This window comes from Physella acuta, unplaced genomic scaffold (assembly GCF_028476545.2).
Source record: "Physella acuta isolate Inbredline_101_S28 unplaced genomic scaffold, ASM2847654v3 ptg001451l, whole genome shotgun sequence".
Classification (NCBI taxonomy): domain Eukaryota; kingdom Metazoa; phylum Mollusca; class Gastropoda; family Physidae; genus Physella; species Physella acuta.
Genome location: NW_026732966.1, coordinates 125022 through 147912, shown reverse-complemented (window position 1 = coordinate 147912; position 22891 = coordinate 125022). Strand labels below are relative to the sequence as shown.

Below are 22891 nucleotides of genomic sequence, written 5' to 3'. Positions count from 1 at the left end.
TTGTTTACAAGGGTATATTTTATTCTTTAGCAAGATAAACTAATGGGATATGAAATAAATGAAGACTACCAGGATACACATTCAGCTTTTTACAATAGAATGAACACACTCGTAAAAACTAAAATGTTGTGTTTTAACTAATATTTCTTATCTATAATAATAGTTTCGCTGTCTGTGTATCTATGTATCTATCTATCTGACAAGAACGCTCTGACAAGAACGCTCTAGAGAAAACATAAGCAAAAATTCTATCTGACAAGAACGCTCTAGAGAAAACACAAGCAAAATAAAAACCTGCATAGTAATTCGAAAAACGAAGTATGACGTCGACACATTTAGCATTGAAATGAAAATAATCTCAAGGCGGAAAGTGCACACAGTATTATAATGACGCCATTGATTATCGCGTAAACATTGAATAAAAAGGAAATGTTGTCTAATCTAAATGGTTTGCGTGAAGAGTTTCTTGCATACAATTCTTCGGGTAGGGGCGAAGCCCCACCCCACGCGTAAGAACGTCTGAGCCCCCCCCCCCCCCCTCCCCAACTCAAAAGAAATTTCTTCATCGATACTCTATAATAAAATTACCGCCTAATTAATGTGTCTAATCTAAAAAGTGGTTTTCTTGCAATTTCTTTAATGCAATTCTTCGGGTAGTGGCTAAGCGCGACACCAGTGTTTCTTTCAGACTTTTTCCTCCCCGGAGAGGGGTGGGGGTAATTGAAATTTTCGGGGGCGGGGATAGAATTTTCGGGGAGGGGGGGCGGACACTGGAAAAAGTATATAATTATATTTCGTTGAATGGGACGGTAGACATGTTTTTTTTGGGAGTGGGGGGTGGGGGGTAGGGGGTGGGGGTGGTGTGTGTGGGGGGGTGGGGTGGGGTGGTTTCCTCATCGATACTCTATAATAAAATTACCGCCTAATTAATGTGTCTAATATAAAAAGTGGTTTTCTCGCAATTTCTTTAATGCAATTCTTCGCGTAGTGGCTAAGCGCGACACCAGTGTTTCTTTCAGACTTTTTCCTCCCCGGAGAGGGGTGGGGGTACTTGAAATTTTCGGGGGCGGGGGTAGAATTTTCGGGGAGGGGGCGGACACTGGAAAAAGTATATAATTATATTTCGTTGAATGGGACGGTAGACATGTTTTTTTGGGGGTGGGGGTGGGGGGGGTGGGGGCGGGTGGGGGGTGGTGTGTGGGGGGGTGGGGGTGGTGTGTGTGGGGGTGGGTGGTGTGTGGGGGGTGGAGGTGTGTGTGGGGGGTGGGGGTGGTGTGTGTGGGGAGTGGGTGTGTGTGTGTGGGGGTGGGATGGTTTTAGTTTAGAGAAAAGAGACAGCACTATCAGCCTAGCGCCCGTTGTACCCTTCCTCAACGGGCCATTTATCTAGTATTAATAAGATTTGGATCCCGCACAGTCTACTTGGTGAATTTAACCACTATTCAATTAATAATTTCGACCTTTGGCTTATAATTTTTAAGACCGCTTGGATACATCTTTATTTTACATTTTAAATAGACCTAATGGCCTAATAATTTAAAACAAATATAACGGAATACGATAGCGGAGAAAGGTAGAATCGACGTCGCTAATACTTAGGCCTACGGTATCTATTTTGTTAGTCGGGGTTTACATCTTGTGAACGTCTGAAGAAGAAAGTAAAAACATTTGTGAAAATAACAGTAATAAACCGGGAGTGATCTCCCCAAAACTTTCTCGAATATTCTTATATAAAACTAGAATACCCGTCATCCGTTGGATAACTGTGGGTTTCGGAGGTCATCCATCAAAAAACACCACGTCTGTCACTCAGAGGCATAGCGACCCTTCCCGGCGCCCGGGGACAAACTTTTCGATTTGAACCCCCCCCCCCCGCAAGATTTTGATTTGCACCCCCCCCCCCCTCAAACTTTTGATGTGCATCCCCCCCCCCCCACTCAAACTTTCGATTTGAACCCCCCTCAACCTTTCAATTTATTTTTCCAAACCATTTTAGCGCCCCAACATATGTCCCCCCCGCCCCCCCTTCCCCCTCCCCCCGCCTCCCCTTCCCCCCCCCCCCCCTCCCGCCCCCCCCCTCCTCGCTACGCTACTGCAGTGTCACTTATCGTCGCAAAAAACAGACCCCACATTCAAAAATATGTTTTTTATCTTTTAAAAACACCGAAAACACCGATTTCGGACTATCCCTTCATATACTGACGTCACATGTGACCTACTCAACTCTACTTCATCTACCCAGTGTCCCGCCAAGTCTCAGACATGTTTTTATCGTTTAAAAAACGATTCCAGCCGAGCATGTCTCTGACCACACTATCCTTTCATATGCTTAGGACAAAGAAACAGATGAACTCTACTTCACCTGCCCTGTATCCTGCCAAGTTCAGATAGGAAACTTTATCATTCACATCTAAAAAAAAAATTGAAAAAAAATATATCATTGACATATTGGTCTAGAACCTGTGCCACCCGCGTGAGAGCCGACTACGCTACCAACTTAGCTATTTACTCGTGACGTCACAAATGAATTTTTATACTATACTTTGAGTCTCCTTATGCAACTTGATTTACGCGCATAGATCTAGATCTAAGTCTAGTAGTAGTAACTTTCAAATTAAATTTTATCTTAAATTAGCCAAACAAAGATTTATATAAAATAATTAAGGCCTGAAATAGATTCTAGATGTATTAAGGTCTGAAATAGATTCTAGATGTAGAATGTACATTAAGTCTAGATCTAGAATTTATATTGAGTCTAGTGACCTAGATCTAGGCTAGATCTAGATCTAGGCTAGATTCATAACTTTCCTTCGACAGCTGATCTTTAGATCTAGAGAAATTTATTGTAAAACTAAATGAAAAAAGACAGTTGAAAATTTATGTAAGTGTTGGAATGTAATAAATACAGCAAACGGACGTATTGTTAAAGTTATGACCGACAGAAAATTAGATTTAGAACGCGTTAAACTTTTGAATGGGAACACAATTTTCTTCGATAGACGCCGCCATTTTATTGTACTAAAGAGTAAACAAAAAACTGTGACGTCACGGTCCCGCCGAGTGTAGTGGTCGTTCTAATCTTTTTTAAAAAATAGGGTTACTCTACGTATGAATAAATCAATAAATTAATTAACGTCTTTAAATAAATGTGTGATTAACAGTCTGTCTTAAAACAAAAATTATTCTCTACCTACATACTATTTTACAGCTCTCCAGATAGAGTAGAACATATCACAATACTCGATCAGCCAAACAAAAAAACAAACAAACAAACAAATAAATATTCAAACATGTAAACAAACTTGACTTTTAGTAGTATTAGATAGATAACAGGGGATGGGAACTCGGGCTATAGACATGATTTTTAATCCATTTTAAATACTTAAAGTTTTTAAAAATAGAATAAAATCTCGTAGACAAAAAAATTGCTCACCAAGTGAACGCCAAATAAATAAACCGGGAGTGATCTCCCCTAAACTTTCTCGAATATTCTAATATAAAACAACAGGGGATGGGAACTCGGGCTATAGACATGATTTTTAATCCATTTTAAATACTTAAAGTTTTTAAAAATAGAATAAAATCTCGTAGACAAAAGAATTGCTCACCAAGTGAACGCCAAATAAATAAACCGGGAGTGATCTCCCCTAAACTTTCTCGAATATTCTAATATAAAACAACAGGGGATGGGAACTCGGGCTATAGACATGATTTTTAATCCATTTTAAATACTTAAAGTTTTAAAAGTAGAATAAAATCTCGTAGACAAAAGAATTGCACACCAAGTGAACGCCAAATAAAAAAGTGCATAATAGTGCGCAATATTATTAGTACTTTAAAAATTTACATTAGTTTTTTGAGAAATCGGTAGTAGCGTAAATTACTACTTCCGGTCAACGGAAATTACTCAAAATTTAACAGAAGGTAGAGAATTAGATCTTTTACTTACATGTGAAATTTCATTTATCTATCTGAAATAGTACTCAAGTTATAGGCTTTTCAAAAATTCAAAGTAGGAAAAGTACCACTTCCGGTTATCGGAAATCGCTCAAAAGTTGATACGTATCTACGATTTTGATAAAATACTTATATATGAAATTTCATCAACCTAGCTGTAACGGTACTCAAGTAATCGTGTTTACACACAGACACACACACACACACACAGACAGACACACAGACATACGGACAAGATTGCAAAATTATGTTTTTCCGTATCAGTGAGGTGTAAAACGTCGAGATTTGTAAAAATCTCGATTGTAAAAAAACTCGATTTTTTTTTTTTTTGCACGATTACAATACTTTCTCTATAGATCTACTTCGTATATACGAGAAAGTAAAAATGTACCGACTCACACTAAATTCAAATTTTAAGTCTGAATGTTTTCTTATTTTAATTGATCAAAATACCAACGAATATAGCGACAAAACATTAGCGATATCGTTTTTCTCGATTTTTAGATTTAAGCCTCTACTATAATGCATTACGAAAAAGATGATTTTTGTAGTTAAAAAATTAAACTAAAAATCGTATAGTCTTACTCAAATCGAACCTAGTGTTATTATTTTTAGTTTTAAATCATTATATGTATAAGTTAATTTCAACTTTGTGTTGAGTTAGCGTATACCTAATTCAATCATTAGTAGCACGTAGTACAGGCCGCAACATATTAGCTCAATTCATACAATTTTTACAATTTTAAAAAGGTTAATTTATTATCTTTGAATCCTCTCGTTTACTAGTTTAATTATTAAAATTCTTTAAGAAAAAAATGTAAAGAAATGGGTGACAATTCATATAAAACGAAGGAACATGAAAATGCGGTATCGATACCTCTAATAGGGTACCTAGTTTGTGAGACATTTTGCATAGTCTGCTAAACGGATAAACCTAAAATAAGTATGCTTGTTAGAAAGCTTATTAAAAATGAAGATAATCCTACTAAAAACAGAGTTAGTCTCAATGTTCTACTATTTTATGTAAATTTTTGAAATCTCACATTTTAAACTCAATATGAGATTAACAAAAATAAGTAAAAAGCTGAAATAAAAATTATACGGCGGTAACGGCCAATAACCGCTGCTAATAAATAAGGAGGGCATATATGATTGGAATCATAATCGCGTTCTATCGTTTTTTAAACGGTTAACATAGCAATGCGAACGACTACATTTGAATTAGATTTTATTGTGCACGAAAGGTTTAGAGCCTGTGACGTCATATTTTATTTACTTGTGCAACTAGCTACAGGCCTTATACATATACTAGCTGCATACCCGTGCTCCGCCACGGTAAATCCTTTTTAAATGTACCAACTTGGGAACAGAACAAAACAAACAAAAACACAAACCCAACCACCCCCCCCCCCCGTAAAAAATTAGGTATTGCCTTGGTGTCATTCCCCCCCCCCCCCTAAAAATGGTGTCACCCTGTGCGGTCCGCACCCCCCTCCCCCCTCACTACGCCCCTGGGTCAAAGCTCCATGTACCGTTTTAGCCTATCTACTTCCCACTTTCTTTGAGGATTCCAATCCATTGCCTGTCTGATTATATATCTACTTAGCTTACGCATGTGATGGTGGTCAGTAGTACAGATGAAGTAGAGTATAAGCTCCTGTTAACTCGGGATTTAAAAAGAGAGTGCAGTCAGTTCCATATCCAACAATGACCAAACAGCAGTAACCACGCCCCATTGTCTACGCTAAAGATATTTCTGAATGTTATGGATAAAAGAAAATTAACTTTTGTAGTATATATATATATATATATATATATATATATATATATATATATATATATATATATATATATCCCTCATTCGTGCTCCCCTTAACCTCACCTCCCTCGACCCTTTACTCACACATGGTCTCAAATAAGAAGAAGGGTTAAACCAAGATTACATTTTTGAGTATTTAGTGTTAATAGAGTTGTTTCCCCTTCTAAGGAAATCGACAATATGAACAGCTATGAAAACCAAGAAATAAAAGTTGTTATTACTGTTAAGTGTTGAAATCTTTTGCTAGCTCGGTTGATTGCTGCAAATTCATAGCAAATCGCTAGATCTATAGGATACAGAAATTGATTGGAGGCACAAATAAAGATTTACAGCCGTGAAACATTTTCAACATAAAGTGCAAATTTTGAAAAGATGAGAACATTTCTTAACAATAACAGAAATGTGCATTTAAAAAAAAAACAGATGCAAGCCTTAATATTTCTCGGCAATTCCTAAAATGTGAAAATTTTTAAAAAGCTGTAAAAATTTCCATAAAATCGCTAAAATGTGCACATTTTTAAAAAGCTGAAAAAAAATAAACAATCGCTAAACTTCAGCTTAAAAATTACCTTTGAAATGAAACATCAAGTCTAGATAAACTTTTTGACCCTCACAGAGGCGTAGCGACCCTTCCCGGTTTCGATTTGCACCTCCCCCCCCCTCAATTTTTCCATTTGCACCCCCCTCAAACTTTTTTTTTGCGCCCCCTAAGGTCTGCGCCCGGGGACATATGTCCCCCTCGCCCTCGTACCCCCCCCTCCCCATCGCTACGCCTCTGGACCCTCCCCCCCCCCCCTCTTGTGACACAAGGAAAAAACACTGTCGTCATTCGTTTGTTGCTATCTATGGTCTTTAAAATTATGATAGCTAAAATATCTTCACCTTTAACTGGACATTAGCTTCATCTTTTGTTGGTAGTCCTCACTTCTGCCAACATTTTAAAATATGGATTACTGCAGGGTTTCTTATTTAGAGGGTGGGGAACTATGCTTATTTTAACTGTCGTAGTTACGTTTTACTGGCTAAAGGGGAGGGGGTTGGGTCCGTCATTTTGTGATGGTGTGTGGTGAGGGGGAAGTGGGGGGGGGGGGGAGAGAATTCAGGTATTTTAATAATTTTCAACTGCAATTTTGAGTGGGGGGGGGGGGGGGGGGTGACGTCCCCTAACCATAAACCTAATCCTGACCCAAATCTTTGCGTAAAAACAGGAAATATTATTAAAAGGGTCGCACCTTTCGTCTTGATAAGAGTTTCTTCCAGGCATCTCTTCGAAGAAAGTCTACCGCCCCTGAACGAAATGGAATTAATATATAATTTATATATAATGGAATTTTTATATACTTTTAACAGCGTCCGCCCCCCCCCCTCCGAAAATTTTAGTCCGCCCCCCTCCCCCCAAAATTATATAATTTCAAGTGCTCCCCCCCCCCCCCCCCCCCCGGGAAAAAAGTCTGGAAGAAACACTGGTCTTGATATTACTGATTGTAGTCTCAATATCTGTTTTTAATTGCGGTCAGCTTCTCCTTTAAAAGGTAATTATAAACAAACGAAAGAAAATGTATTTTTAGGCCAGCGGAAAACCCCTCTGAACAAGTTTGACCTAGTTTCACAGCGACACTACGACAACACAGCCTCGCACAGGTTTTTTTTTTAATTTGTTGGAGAGAATGGAAATCCTGTAATGTTTTGCGATAGAGCGGCTAAAAATAGCTTAGCTTGTTATTTACTAGATCTACCTAACCATATTAAGATCCTTTGCAACAGAAAAAAAACTAAATAAAAATCTAGCTTAATTGTTGTGGAAATGTAGGCTAACTAGATCTAGATCAACTTTTCAAAATGTTAAACTTTATAATACTTTATATCTAGTCTAAATATTGTGGTTTCTACTCTACTAGAATACTAGATTCTCTAGTACTAGATCTAGATTCTATTTATTTTAGTCTAATGAATGTATATTAATAAACGAATTGTTTTTTTAACAGTTCTATAGATCCAAAGCGATATTGTATAATATAGGCTTATAAATAATTATAAACTCCATAATTAGAAATAGTTAACTCGATTTAGTAAAATTTAAATCAGAATCCAGGTCTGCAACGGGGAAATTTATTTTATCTGCTATTGTGGTTAACGAGCCTCAGTTATTTCCCCTCCTCCGCTCGTGCTTAGTTGAAGAAAATGTTTAGAGGTAATAAAAGCGGTCACGAGGATATATAAGCTTTACAAACACTAAAGTTGTCGGCCCGTTGGTCTAGGGGTATGATTTTCGCTTAGGGTGCGAGAGGTCCCGGGTTCAAATCCCGGACGGGCCCAATTGTTTTTCCTGGTCATCTGAAGCAAATAAGCAAAACATATATGGAATAACTATTTTAGATTATAATATGATTTATATTATCGATATTCATATCTTGATGTAACTTTTATACATAAAAAAAGGCATGGGCCATTTTTATTTTTACTCATTTTACGCAGAGTCTAGATTTAGATTTTTCTAGATGTAGATAGATTCTAGTCTAGAGGGTAATATATTTTCAGTTTAATTAGGCTAATAACTAAGGATTTACTTTGAATGTACTTTCACGAGTTTTACTATGGCTTATTTATTGACGACCCAGGCAAGGTAATGTAGGCCTACTTTTGCCTTGACTTGGACCTATCGGTTCCCTAGTTGTTGTTTTTTTTTAAATTAAATGTTTTAGATATTTTAAAACAAATATTTTAAACTTCTATCTTTAATTTAACAACTATAGACTATATCTCAAATTAAGTAAAATATTGAAAGTAGGCCTAATTTATTTGTAGTAGTAGGCCTAATTTGTATTCGCTGTAAAATGGAATTCTGAGAGTATGGAATCAAAAGAACGGATGTACGCAAGTTATAACGGCTCGTTGGTCTAGGGGTATGATTCTCGCTTTGGGTGCGAGAGGTCCCGGGTTCAAATCCCGGACGAGCCCTAATACTTTTTTTTTTCCTAAAAAAAAAGATATTTACAACACATCGAAATCATGATTGAAGTTTATTACGATTTTGCGATTACAATCTGTGCCAATTTGGAAATACGTCTAGCAGTTTTTTCTTGTTTGAAATTAGCCGTTTCGTGGTGTTTTTATTTTTGTGTTGTCCTAGGTACTGATCACACGTAACTAGGATTAGAACATGCTAATTACAAACAAGAAAATACTTTTATCTCTAATTAACCATTAATTGTACTGGCAAAAAACTATTCTATATATATCTTGCAACTTTTTTGTCTTGGTGTCACCCCCTTAATATACTTTTATCTCTAATAAACCACTCATTGAGCTGTCAAAAAAACTATTTATTCTATATATCTTACACATTGTCTTGGTGTCACCCCCTTAAATGGTGTCACCCGGTGCGGTCCGCACCCCTCGCACCCGCTTATGGTGTTCTTGTTTTTGTGTCAAGAATACTAGCCCCCCCCCCCCCCCCCCCCCCAACACCTTCTACCTGGCAACTACACCCCCCCTCCCCCCACACATACATATCCATTACAACATAATAATTGCATACTTCTATCTATCCCTATTTATATCCAAATAAAACTACCTACAACTATCCTTAGCCTAACACTATTCATATTAGGTCACCTAATATTCAGCCCAGGGGGTGGGGGGTGCAATGTTATATTGGATGTATTTGTTAATCTTTTGTCTAATGAGGCTAAACGCGAACTTAAAACAATAGAAGACGTCATTATTGACCTACTAAACAATTAGAATGTGTTGACAAGTAAGGCCCACTTAGTGAACAAATCAATTTCCCCTGCAGGACAACTCATCAGGAAATGTGATCAAACAGGACTTTCCACATCCAGTTGGCTCGTTGGTCTAGGGGTATGATTCTCGCTTTGGGTGCGAGAGGTCCCGGGTTCAAATCCCGGACGAGCCCAATTGTTTTTTTGTGCATTAATAATTTCCAGCAAACCTTAAATTTCAATTATATTTGTGTTTTTTAAAGAACACTAACTTGTGTTTGTTTTTTTAAACCACCATTCTAATATTCAAGATGCAATGCGTTTATTTTTAGCTTTACAATTCTAGCTGTTATCCTGATGTAGGGTCGAACGTGTAGTACTATGTGTAATAGTTATGCGTGTCGACCAGAGTTTCTTCCAGGCATCACTTCGGGGGGGGGGGGGGGTCGAAGCCCCCTCCCCTCCCCGAAAAAAAGTTAACCGCCCCCCTCCCCAAAAAAAACCAAATAAAATATATAAAATTTATATAGAAAATATATACTTTTAACAGTGTCCGCCCCCCCCCCCCCCCCCGAAGAAAGTCTACCGCCCCCCGAAAATTTGAAGTCCCCCCCCCCCCCCGGAGAAAAAAGTCTGGAAGAAACACTGGTGTCGACGTGTTTATACTTATGCGTTATGTGCTTTTTTACAATAACTTTTTCTTTACCTAAAACAAGGTAATATTTATATCTGAATTGTGATTATACGTACAAAGTATAAAAAAAAAAAAACTACTAAATGACACTAAGTCACTTAGTGTCATTTACTAGTTGTTTTTTAAATAGAAATGTTAAGTTTATATGCCGTATTTCTTTCATACTGTTCTCTCCAATGGTGAGGGGGGGGGGGGGTAGGGTTAGGTTACTTGAAACTATCGGTGGTGGCGGATAATTTTTTCGCTTTCCAGGAAGGGGGGGGGATTCGAAATTGAAAAAGGTATATTTTCTATATAAATTATATTTTGTCCTGGGCGGGGGGGGGGGGGGGGGGGGTGGCGGTGATAAATGTGCTTAAAGGGTATGGGGCTACGCCCCCCCCCCCCCCAAATAGATGCCTGAAAGAAACACTGATAATATGTAGCGTTAGTTTAATTGCCATTACAGCATTTTAAAAACGATATGAATGAAAAACCAACTGAGATCAAAAGAATGTTGCTTTTTTCTAATAACACCCTGACCTACTTAGCCCTACAAATATGTAAGCAAACAGGTGTTAGTACACAGCTCGGCCACCACCGCTCCCCCTCTCCCCATAGATAAAAGATTTCACTGCCTGATTACTTAATCTAGAGTTAGTCCCTGCTGGGATTTCTGCCACGGCTTGTGTTTTAAAATGAACATATAAAATATATATCATTTCACTAAACAAAAGGTTAATTAAACAATTCCAAGTATCGGCTCGTTGGTCTAGGAGTATGATTCTCGCTTTGGGTGCGAGAGGTCCCGGGTTCAAATCCCGGACGAGCCCGAATGTTTTACCACAAAAAAAAACCCAGTTAGCTAATAGAAATGTGTAAAATATTTAAAACGAGCCGGCCCGCGGCATAACATACGCCGCTATTTAGTTGTTTCTAATTTTCAATAATTCATAATTTGTGAATTCGACAGTACCAACGCTGACACTGAAAATATTTCTTTAAAACACTATAAGTAGCTCGTTAAGGACCATAACCCCCCCCCCTTCCTTCCCTCCCCCCCCTCCTCCCCCCCCCCTACGTTTAAAATCGTTGGCTCTGCTTGTAAACATTTAGAGTGAACACAGCTCACTAAAACCATGTAGGGGTGGGGAGGTAGGGAGAGCGTTTGCAGCTTGTTTTCTAACGGCTCGAAGAAGAGAATTATATATATAGATTCTACGGTCGCAGTGGCGGACACCATCAAGAGGATAACAGCCAAAGAAAATCTTGCTAATTTTAATAAGAAACTCTATTTATTTATTTAATTTTTTCATTTTTTAAACAACTTATTTCATTTAGATACATCATTAGGGCCGGAGAAGCGGGTGACACCGAATACTTTTGGTACATAATATGTATGTAGTCATTGGCGGAGATGTGGGGGGTGGTGACTCCCAGGTTACGCCACCGGGTGTCACCCGACCTAGCGACGCCACTGGACGGGAAATCAACAGCTGAGGTCACGAGAATGTCTGGCTTTAAGTTCAACAAATAGAGCGTGAAATCTTACGGTAAAACCTTCCAATTTTTGCACCCGAGAATACAGGCGTGTTGAACAAATAAACATTAAAGTCTACCGGCAAAAGAGAGGGTTTTTATTTATTTTTTTTTAATTCTACTGCCACATTTTAAATGTGTGAGGTTACACAAAGAAACAAAAAAAAAAAACAATTTAAATTTAGTTTAATTTTGACTTACAAAAAATACACCACATTGGAAAATAAAGTTTTCCTTTGCAGAATAAAGCAAATATTTTAGCATTTTACCGAAAAGATCAGGAGACCAAGGCAAGCCTTTGGAAACTATCAATTTATGGTTTGAAATAAAAATGGATTCAATCTGTACACTTAAAAACTTTTTCTCGTCGGTGGCGTAGACAAGGGGTGTAATGGTGAAGTGTGTAAGGGGGGGGGGGGTATTAGAAAGCCCTTATTGACCTACAATTAAAAAATGTCTCACGTTAAGTTATAGCTATAGGCAACGGTAGGTTGGTGTCTCTTATTGCTTGTCATTCAAACAATAATATTACGTTTTTCAAATCGGAACACACACACAACCACACCCATATATATATATATATATATATATATATATATATATATATATATATATATATATATATATATATATATATATATATATATATATATATATAATACACGTAGATACCAGGATTTAAAACCCTCCTCTGCAGGGTGACTTGATGTTGTTAATTTGGTGACCTATGGTGCGTGTCAACCACTCGCTATTTCTGCCAGTGATTGGGGTTTGTGAACCCTTCGTGTTCAACTAGTCCTACAGCTGTAAATCTATTTGTGTCCCAAGGATAGGTTAACGATATGTAAGGCTCTTCACGGAAGGGACGACGCTTAGAGAAAAGTAAATAATTTGAGAATTGTAAATGTAAGGGGGGGGGGGGGGGAAGCGAGGTAGTAAGGGAGGGGGGGGGGTGGACGAGATGACTCGAGTTGTCTTTCCTGACCTGTGTAAGTCATAAATGAGTCGTCTCAGCTCTTATCAGTACCTAACCAGTGTTGGGGAAATGGAATCTGCTGTGCATAATGCTGACCATATTACATTCGAATACAAAAATGTAAAAATATATCACTAAAACCTGATCCTATTCAAATGGAAAAGTATTTTTTTTTAAATCTTGTTAAACACCATGGATAATAGGTTTTGGATTTAGATTGAATAAGTAAAGCCAGCAAGGAAAAGAATTTGGCACCATTTGAATAACCTTTTCAATGTATATTTTTAGACTTGCAGATTTTCATCTACACGCTAACGTCTGTATGACCATTGTTTCTTTTAGGCAACTCTTCGACGGGTGGAGGGGGGGGGGGGGGGGCTGTGAACTGCGAAAGACGTCTACCACCCCCCCCCCCCCCACACACACACCCCGAACAAAATTGGAATTTCTATACATAAAAACTACTTTTACCAGTGTCCCCCATCCTACCCCAGGAAATTTAGTCTCACACCCCTAAAGTTTCAAGCCCCCCCTCTCCCACCGGAGGAATAAGTCCAGAAATAAGGTCATGGTAATATATCCGAGTCCCCGAGTGTTCTCGAACTGTAACAATGTTACTAACATTCATACAGGCATTCGTAACATTTGTCATAGTCCGATGGTTAGAGGATATTTCAACTGCGTTGTTTGGGGCGGGCAAGGGGGAGGTTACCGAGGTAACTTTTCTAAAAATAGTAGCCTAGTTTCCAAAGCAATGCGCGACATCACGTTTTTCTTTTAGTTTTTTCATAATTTATAAAAGAAATCTAATGTTAAACTGTACATGTAAAAACGTACAACGATATCCAACATAAACAGCATGCATTGCAACATAGTGATATGATACAACAAAACAACGACATTCAACATAAACAACAGCATACATTACAACAATAAAACATAGACTTTCAACATAAACAACAGCATACATTACAACAATAAAACATAGACTTTCAACATAAACAACAGCATACATTACAACAATAAAACATAGACATTCAACATAAACAACAGCATACATTACAACAATAAAACATAGACATTCAACATAAACAACAGCATACATTACAACAATAAAACATAGACATTCAACATAAACAACAGCATACATTACAACAATAAAACAACAACATACAACCTAAACAACAGCATACATTACAACAATAAAACAACAACATACAACATAAACAACATCATACATTACAACAATAAAACAACAACATTCAACATAAACAACAGCATACATTACAACACAGTGATACAACAAAGCAACAACATACAACATAAACAACAGCAATAAAACAACAAAATTTAACATTACCAACGGCATACACTACAACAATAAAACAACGACATACAACATTACCAACAGCCTACACTACAACAATAAAAAAAAACAACATACAACATTACCAACAGCCTACACTACAACAATAAAAAACAACATACAACATAACCAACAGCCTACACTACAGCAATAAAACAACGACATACAACATAACCAACAGCCTACATTACAACCCCTTTATTAAACAATAAACGACATCCACCTCCTATCGAATACGTGACCCGCGTTATGTCAACTCAGCACATTGATAGCGGTAAGGTTATACAGGCACTGCTAGTCTACATTATCCCATTGTTACAGTTTTTAGTGGGACTACTCTGCTAGGTCGTTGATAAGAGTTAGCTTTCCTTGTTATAGGGGACTGAACTGGAGCCTTTTTTTTTGAACCAATAAAAAGACATTTCGGTTACTTAATCGAAATGAAGCTTAATTTAAATCCTCTCCAACCCTCACTCATATTTCAGTAAAAAGTTATGCCGTTTTGTTTTTCTGCTGATACACATTTAGTGCACCATGTGTGTATATCAAGGACAAAATAAGCACAGATATAGAAAATATATACTTTTACCAGTGCCCCCCCCCGGAAATTTCAAGTGCCCCCAACCCCCGGAGAAAAACACCTGAAAGCAACACTGATACCGAGGACCTTCGAGCCCAGTATCAACTCCCTCCTCACTCCTAACCAAATCCTCTTGTCAGAATAGCTTTGTTGATCGAAAAACTCGGAGAATGCACATACTAACACTGGCGCCCATGTTGTAAACACCTAATATTCACACTACATTTTACACCGCAGTTTCAGTCCTTAACTCTAGCTAATATACTCTTTCCGTGGAGTACATCTTAGACAACTGCACACACACACAAAGTATACATTATCACCAAAATGAGTGTGTGGGTGGGGGGCCACACCAGATGACCCCTGCACGTCCGACCCACCCGACACTGAATACGCCTCTACCTCAATTGTTTCTAAGGTTTACCGGACCTACCTGTAACCCTTATGACCTTTGACCTGTTTTAATAAGCTAGCACCTTCACCCATAACCCCAGTGGTAAGGATAGGGCTATTGTGCCAAAAACAGCCGTGTATTCTAAAACAGGTAAGTTGTACCGTGTATTCTATAACAGGTAAATTGTACCGTGTATTCTATAACAGGTAAATTGTACCGTGTATTCTATAACAGGTAAATTGTACCGTCCATTGTATAACAGGTAAATTGTACCGTGCATTCTATAACAGGTAAATTGTACCATCCATTCTATAACAGGTAAATTGTACCGTCCATTCTATAACAGGTAAATTGTACCGTGCATTCTATAACAGGTAAATTGTACCGTGCATTGTATAACAGGTAAATTGTACCGTGCATTCTATAACAGGTAAATTGTACCATCCATTCTATAACAGGTAAATTGTACCGTGCACTCTATAACAGGTAAATTGTACCGTGCATTCTATAAGAGTTAAATAGGTAAAATGTACTGTCCATTCTATAACAGGTAAATTGTAGAAACCCAACATTCCTTCCAGAGCCGGCGTTAGGGGGTGGCGAACGGGGCGGTCGCCATAGGCCCCGCGCTTGAAGGGGCCCCCGCGCTTCAGCAATGTCATTGTTATCTGAATTAGTTCGTAAACTTAAAAAAAATGGTTGCTGAATTCAATTGGGAAAAACTAAATGGTGGAATGCCGACGTTGTTGATTGTTATAACTGAGGCCACGGTTGATGTTGGTGAGTCCACCTGAACTGGGACAGGCCGTAATTCGATACAAAAATAGTGTCACACCTACCCTTTGTGTAGGGTACGGTCGCCTGGCATTTGACCTGAGCGGACTGGAGATGGCGGTCGAGAATTAGCCCACGACGTAAAGAGATACCCTATTGTATGCGGATCGATGAAGACGTCCTTTTAGTGAGCAGACGGGATGTCTATAGTAGACAGTTAGTGACCTGATGAACTCTAGTCCTGACTTTCTTGTTGTAGATGTCGTATAATGTCGTATATGTACAGTGTTTCTTCCAGACTTTTTTCTCCGGGGGGGAGGGGCACTTGAAATTTTTTTTGGGGGGGGGGGGGTGCGGACACTGTTAAAAGTTTATATTTTCTCCATAAATTATATAAATTTCATTTCGTTTTCGGGGGGGGGGGGGGCTACTCTATATGTAGGCCTACTTGTCTTGGTATAACAAAATTAACATTCAGTTGCGTGCAGAGGGGTGGGAGGAGAGCGACGAGGAAGGGGGGGGGGGGCCTTAGGATCTATATCAGGCGGCATTAAACAGAGTGATTTTTTATTATTTTTTGGAAGAAAGTTAAAACTGTTGTTATGTTGTGTCACCTTAAGGATTCACACCTTCAATAATTAAGACAATAATGATTTTGGTTTTAAAATATTGTATGAATTCTAAACAAATTTTGAAGTCTATACTGTTTTGATACATCAGGCCGAGTTCGCTGTATTGTAAACTTTATTTTCCTAATTATTCGGCACGTGATTAAATTTTCTTAAGTGATCTGGTATGAATTACATAACTGTTAAAAGTGATTTAATATCTTAGCAAAGGAAAAAAAAACCTACGAACATTGGGTTAATACATGGAAGAGATAAAAATCTGTTATTATAGTGGAAAGTTTGACATTAGCTTATAAACTTCAAAACATTTGTGTTATTATGTGTACATCACATTATATAGGCCTTTATACACACACACACACACACACACACATATATATATATATATATATATATATATATATATATATATATATATATATATATATATATATATATATATATATATATAAGGGAAAGGCCCCGCGCGGATGGTTGGCCCTAGGCCCCGCGTATTCCTAACGCCGGCTCTGATTCCTTCATAGTCATTCATCATCACCGATACTCTCTACACTGTCAAAGCGCTATTTTAAACACTAATCCGGCATTGCTTTAAACCGGAGCTACATTAAGCAGCCTAAATATTACGTTTCTCTACTTCTGTTTGCTCTCATATGGCTTGTTATTTTTCATGAAGCACAAAGTGTTCTTTGTTAATTGTAGGTTATTTGTATGTGTCAACTACCTCGGGCTGTTCTGTGTGTTGCCAGATTTCTGGCCGATGTGATTAGATTACTGAACATTACATCCAGTATTTCTTTCAGACTTTTTCTTTCAGACTTTTTTCTCCGAGAGGGGAGGGTGGGCACTTGCAATATTCTGGGGGCCAACTGAATTTTTTCCGGGGGAGGAGGTTTGGGGGGGGGGGGGGGCGTTCACTGGTAAATGTATGTATTTTCTATATAAATTATATTTTGTTCGAATGGGTGGTGCAGTTGACGTTCTTCTGGGGGACCCGGACGCATGAAAGAGACTGTTTACATCAATTGAAAACGTGTTTACTATGAATATACTACTAAAATCGACCCGTTGTTTATAATTATGAATGCGTTATCGATTAGACCACAATTATGGACCAAAATAAGGGCGTTACTATACATCGAGCTGGTAGAAATTTCTCACACTTGAAAAAAAAACATGGACGAACTTGTATTGACACAAAACAATCAGCGTAATAAAAAGTTAATTAAATGAGAAATAACAGTAACAAAACAAAGTAAGAGCCCTTATGTGAAGATGGCGCGAGGGGGGGGGGGAGCTAGGGTTTTGATTAAGTTCCGGTGGAAAAGTAATTTCTTCCAGGCTTGTCACTGACATGGACATGACATGACAGATTGATGGGACGTCACTATCAAATCAAATATCACGTCACTGACATGGACATGACATGACAGATTGATGTCACTGCCAAATCAAACATGAAATTATATTTCGTTCGTATGGGGGAGGGTAGAAACTATGTACAGCGTGAATTGAGCTGACAGATTGATCTGACGTCACTGTCAAATCAAACATGATGTCACTGACAGAGTGACATGTGCTGACAGATTGATGTACTGCTCGCTAGAAGTCACTGTCAAATCAAGCATGACATCACTGACAGAGTTATTATAAAACCGATCTGATATATCACATAAGACTAAAGTAAATTATAAATAAATAAAAAGGTCACCAACAGCAGTCCACAGATTCAACCCTCGTTCTTTCACCGTCAACAAACTTTAATTAACATGACACTAATTTCGCCTGGCCCTCATTAACATAATTACCGATAACACACCACGGTTAAAGATATCAAGTAGACAGGACACATTCGCTTTAGCATGACATCTATCATTTTTTTCCCTGTCTCTAAGATAACCTGGTCACTGTATTACGAGCTCGGGTTGACAAACTAGACATTACACCTTAGGCTTCTCACAATGTGTTGACTGCACAGTTGATCCAAAAGTCTCCAGTGATGACGTCATGTCTATTGTTTAGGATAACGTGAGCCTGATGGGATGGTGGTAAAGCTAAGCTTTCATCAATTAGTTCAGTGTGTGGATGAGGAGGTTGCTTATACAATTTAAAAAAAAAAGTTACAGGCAATTTTAGTTTTCTACAAAATAGGCTGCTTATTGGATAGCTTTTAATATTTTTTATATCAGCTTATTTTTGGACCGAATGATCGAATATTTTAGGTAAGTGAATTTTATTATTTATTTATTTATTTATTGATATATTTATTTATGTATTTGTATTTATTTGTTTGTTTCTTTGTTTATTAGTTCATTTGATTCTTTATTTTTGTTTATTAATTTTGTTTATTTATTTGTTTATATTTTGTTTTATTGTTTTATTTCTGCATATATATTTCTAGACTACTAAATATTTTGGACAAAATACCTTTGAATAATGAAATGTAATTTTTCACGAACTATCATATAAGTTAAATTTCATTTGGAAGATATTATTTTGGAGAGTGAACTCGTTTATTGTGTAGGCAACATTTTATTTTTTTTTAAATTTAACGATTATGATTATTTAGCCTTCTTATACAATTTAGTTCTACAAGTGATTTTGTTATTTAATATTGAAAGCAAAAAAAAATTCTTTTACAGAACTAACACTCATAATTACGATCACGTGACTTAACAACGTTTTTTTCTGATTGGTGGCGTGGGCAGATGAAATGGATAAAATGAATATGCCTGGAATGACAACAGCTCAGTCTACAGGCAGCATGGGCACCACGGGAGCCATGGGCAGCATGGGAGGCATGGGCAGCATGGGAGGCATGGGCAGCATGGGAGGCATGGGCAGCATGAGTGGGATGAACATGGGAGAAATGGGAGTAAGTAAGATTTGTCTGTCCTTGTGTTGCAATAACCACTTTACCTGTAGACTTGTTGCCAAATAGTTTGGGATATTTAAGTTCATACAGGACTTCGAAGTTCTCTGCTACAGTTGTACAATACACAACTCCAGAATCTGACAGACGATTGGGTTACTGCGGTTTAGAACTCAAGCCGTAAAGCCAGGCAGCAAGATGAGTATGATGTTGGCACCACACAGGGTTATCCATTACCTTTACAACTTGGCATCATCTGAGTCGCAGGATCTGCCAATAGGAAACCAGTGTTGGTAGTACTATCTCTTAAGGCGCTCCACTCCTGTTTGATTCAGGAGTTGTTTACTAGATGAGTTCCTGTCCCAAGCTAACAAGCCTCATCTACCAGACCATACTGACAACACTTCATAAATCAGGCAGTTTTGTGTTAGGTCTTTTATCAGTGGGGACGAGTGTGGTCGAGTAGAAGAGCGCCAACTCTCGCTTTCCACTCCCGAGTTTGAGTCTGTACGGCGTTCTCTTTGAGTGCATCAAAACGTATTTGATCTGATCAGACTTTTTCGAATATTCACTAACAGGTTCAGTATGTGAGGTTCCAAGTTCCACCACACACATTTTGATATAGGTTGGCTATAAGTGTGTGGGATGGGGGTAAATAGAGACAAAATTTTGGTAACGAGTGTTATAAGTGTTTTTAAAACATAAATGTTGACTTTGTCCCCAGATGAAAATGTACTATCATCTCGGCTTTAAGGAATATGTTCTATTCTCCGAGTTCAAGACCTTATCAGTAGGAGGTAATTAAACATTATTTCATTATATATATATATATATATATATATATATATATATATATATATATATATATATATATATATATATATATATATATATATATATATATATATATATATATATATATATATATATATATATATATTAAATAAACTTTTTAAAAAATTACTTAACCTGATTAACCAATAAAGACGTTCTGTACATAGAGCTATATATTGTTATCTTTAGGTAAACTAAACAATAATAAATGCGTGTGCTGTTTACTTTATAAGTCGATTTATAACGTACTCAGGCTAATTCAAACCAATTAAATGGTATTTATAAGTTGGTTTTTTTCTTCTTCAAAATACTTAATCCTATGCTACTGTCGACTGGGTAGTTGTTAATGTTGGTGAATATATATGGTACTTTATAAGATCTCTTGGTTATGTGAGTTTGTCGAACTAATGGAAACCAAGCAATGGTTTCAGATGTTCTAGTTCTCAACTAGGTTCTGAGTTAGTCTTTACGAGCTAGATTCCGAGCTAGTCTCTACCATCTAGATTCTGAGCTAGTCTCATTAGCTAGATTCGGAGTTAGTCTTTGCCAACTAGATTCTAAGCTAATCTCCTCAACTAGGTTCTGAGTTAGTCGTTGCCAGCTAGATTCTAAGCTAGTCTCCTCAACTAGGTTCTGAGCTAGTCTCCTCAGCTAGATTCTGAGCTAGTCTCCTCAGCTAGATTCTGAGCTAGTCTCCTCAGTTAGATTCTGAGTTAGTCTCCTCAGCTAGATTCTGAGACAGTCTCCTCAGCTAGATTGAGCTAGTCTGCTCAACTAGGTTCTGAGCTAGTCTCCTCAGCTAGATTCTGGGAGTCTTTCCAGCTGGGTTCTGAGATAGTCTACTAAGCTAGATTCTAAGCTTATTTTCCAAGCTAGATTATGAGCTAGTCTCCTCAGCTCGATTCTAAGCTAGTCTCCTCAGTTAGATTCTAAGCTAGTCTCCTCAGTTAGATTCTGAGCTAGTCTACTCAGCTAGATTCTGGGAGTCTTTCCAGCTAGGTTCTGAGATAGTCTCCTAAGCTGGGTTTTGACCTTGTCTTCCTAGTTAGATTTGATGTTTAACTTATCTATCTGGTGTATTCTTTCAGGTCCCATTTTATCGCTTTTTCTTCTTGCCCCAACGCCTACTCCGCCCCTTAAAAACTGAACCCAAAATATACACCCACCAAAGTAGTCACTGTCAGCGTCACCTGCGCAGTTCCACCTCTGTTTCAGCCATGGTTGGCGCATGTTTCGCCATCTGGGCCCTGGGTGTTCTGTACGAGGGTCTCAAGTTTCTACGTGAAGAGCTCTCCGCCAGCAGAGACAAGAAGTTCTCCAGCCGGAAGGGCATCATCAACCACAGTTTTGAGAACCCTTTTCCTTCAGAGAGTAGCCGTGAAACTTCAGGCTCGCAAAAACTTCACATGACGACAAGGTAGCTGGTTCAGTGTACTCGATATCTAGACTCTCAAAACTATATTACATTCAATTTTAACCAAGTTTTCCCGCAACGTTTGATTAGTTTTTTTTACTAAAGTAAATTAGTTTTAAAATGTAGTGTTATTACAACATTTTGTACTACTATTTGTCATGCATGAAAATTTTACTAGTCTGTGTCTGCTCTTACAGACGCATTGAACGCCATACCGGTTAGCCCCCCTCCCCCCCCCCCCCCTTATTAACGTATCTACCGTTAGTGAGAAATGCGAAACTGAGCTTTAATTTCTTATAGTGGTTTTAAAAATGTGAACTGCTAAACGCAGTTTTAAAACTTTTTAAAAGGCAAAAGTGTCTTGTTACACTTTCTTGACGCCCCCCCCCCCCCCACCCCAATATTTTTACCTCATTGTCATGCATCGTCACAAAAGTCCTTCACCATCCACCCCCCATAAGACTGTGACGTCATTTATAAATAACTCCTTAAAGATACAAAAGATTCAATTATTATTAAATAATTATCACCAATTGAATTCCAATTGTTAAGTAGGGGGGGGGGGGGTGCTAACCCCAGCAACCACCCCCTAGTTTCGCCAATGTTAAATCTTCCCCCATCTTTCTCCAGACGTCAAATCTGTGACTGGGGTCACTTCCTGCAGACGTTCCTCCACATCATCCAGATCTTCGTCTCCTACTGCCTCATGCTCATCGTCATGACCTTCAACGTCTGGCTCTGTCTGGCCGTGTTTCTGGGAGCCGGTACAGGGTACTTCCTGTTTGGCTGGAAACGAAGAAACAACGACTCTGGTGATTGTTGCTGACACACCAGTTAGATTTTTGCTGACTATCCATCCACGATTGTTGTTGAATCGCCAGTCAGGTTGTTGCTGAACATTCATCGACGATTGTTTCTGACTATCCTACGATTATTGCTCCTGGTCATCCATCGATTGTTTTTGACAAACATTAGATTGTTCTTGACCATCTATCGACGATTGTTACTGAACATTCATGGACCATTGTTGCTGACTACCCATCGAAGATTATTGCTGACCACCCATCGAAGATTATTGCTGACCACCCATCGAAGATTATTGCTGACCACCCATCGAAGATTATTGCTGACCACCCATCGACGATTATTGCTGACCACCCATCGAAGATTATTGCTGACCACCCATCGAAGATTATTGCTGACCACCCATCGAAGATTATTGTTGACCACCCATCGAAGATTATGGTTGACCACCCATCGATGATTATTTCTGACCACCCATCAAAGATTATTGCTGACCACCCATCGAAGATTATTGCTGACCACCCATCGAAGAATATTG

General features: G+C 38.2%; 1 protein-coding gene and 4 non-coding genes across 5 annotated transcripts; all 5 read left to right on the top strand.

Moving 5' to 3' along the window:
* Nucleotides 1-8019: 8019 nt before the first annotated feature.
* On the top strand, nucleotides 8020-8091 carry Trnap-agg (transfer RNA proline (anticodon AGG)). The gene has a single exon. It is a non-coding gene; the product is annotated as a tRNA-Pro (tRNA).
* A 571-nt stretch (nucleotides 8092-8662) lies between these two features.
* Trnap-ugg (transfer RNA proline (anticodon UGG)) lies at nucleotides 8663-8734 on the top strand. The gene has a single exon. It is a non-coding gene; the product is annotated as a tRNA-Pro (tRNA).
* An 886-nt stretch (nucleotides 8735-9620) lies between these two features.
* On the top strand, nucleotides 9621-9692 carry Trnap-ugg (transfer RNA proline (anticodon UGG)). The gene has a single exon. It is a non-coding gene; the product is annotated as a tRNA-Pro (tRNA).
* A 1240-nt stretch (nucleotides 9693-10932) lies between these two features.
* On the top strand, nucleotides 10933-11004 carry Trnap-ugg (transfer RNA proline (anticodon UGG)). Its single transcript has one exon. It is a non-coding gene; the product is annotated as a tRNA-Pro (tRNA).
* A 7286-nt stretch (nucleotides 11005-18290) lies between these two features.
* On the top strand, nucleotides 18291-22375 carry LOC131927960 (high affinity copper uptake protein 1-like). Its single transcript, XM_059283841.1, has 5 exons — nucleotides 18291-18651; nucleotides 19072-19304; nucleotides 20026-20098; nucleotides 21351-21552; nucleotides 22180-22375. The coding sequence occupies exons 2-5, from the start codon at nucleotides 19143-19145 to the stop codon at nucleotides 22373-22375; spliced, it is 633 nt and encodes a 210-aa protein (XP_059139824.1). The 5' UTR covers nucleotides 18291-18651; nucleotides 19072-19142.
* Nucleotides 22376-22891: the final 516 nt, after the last annotated feature.

Excerpts from the sequence above, each read along its gene's own strand:
- LOC131927960 (XM_059283841.1), top strand. The coding sequence starts at position 19,143 with ATGGATAAAATGAATATGCCTGGAATGACAACAGCTCAGTCTACAGGC. Across the intron at positions 19,305-20,025 it reads TGAACATGGGAGAAATGGGA|ATGAAAATGTACTATCATCT; the intron begins GTAAGTAAGATT and ends CTTTGTCCCCAG. Across the intron at positions 20,099-21,350 it reads CAAGACCTTATCAGTAGGAG|CCATGGTTGGCGCATGTTTC; the intron begins GTAATTAAACAT and ends CCTCTGTTTCAG.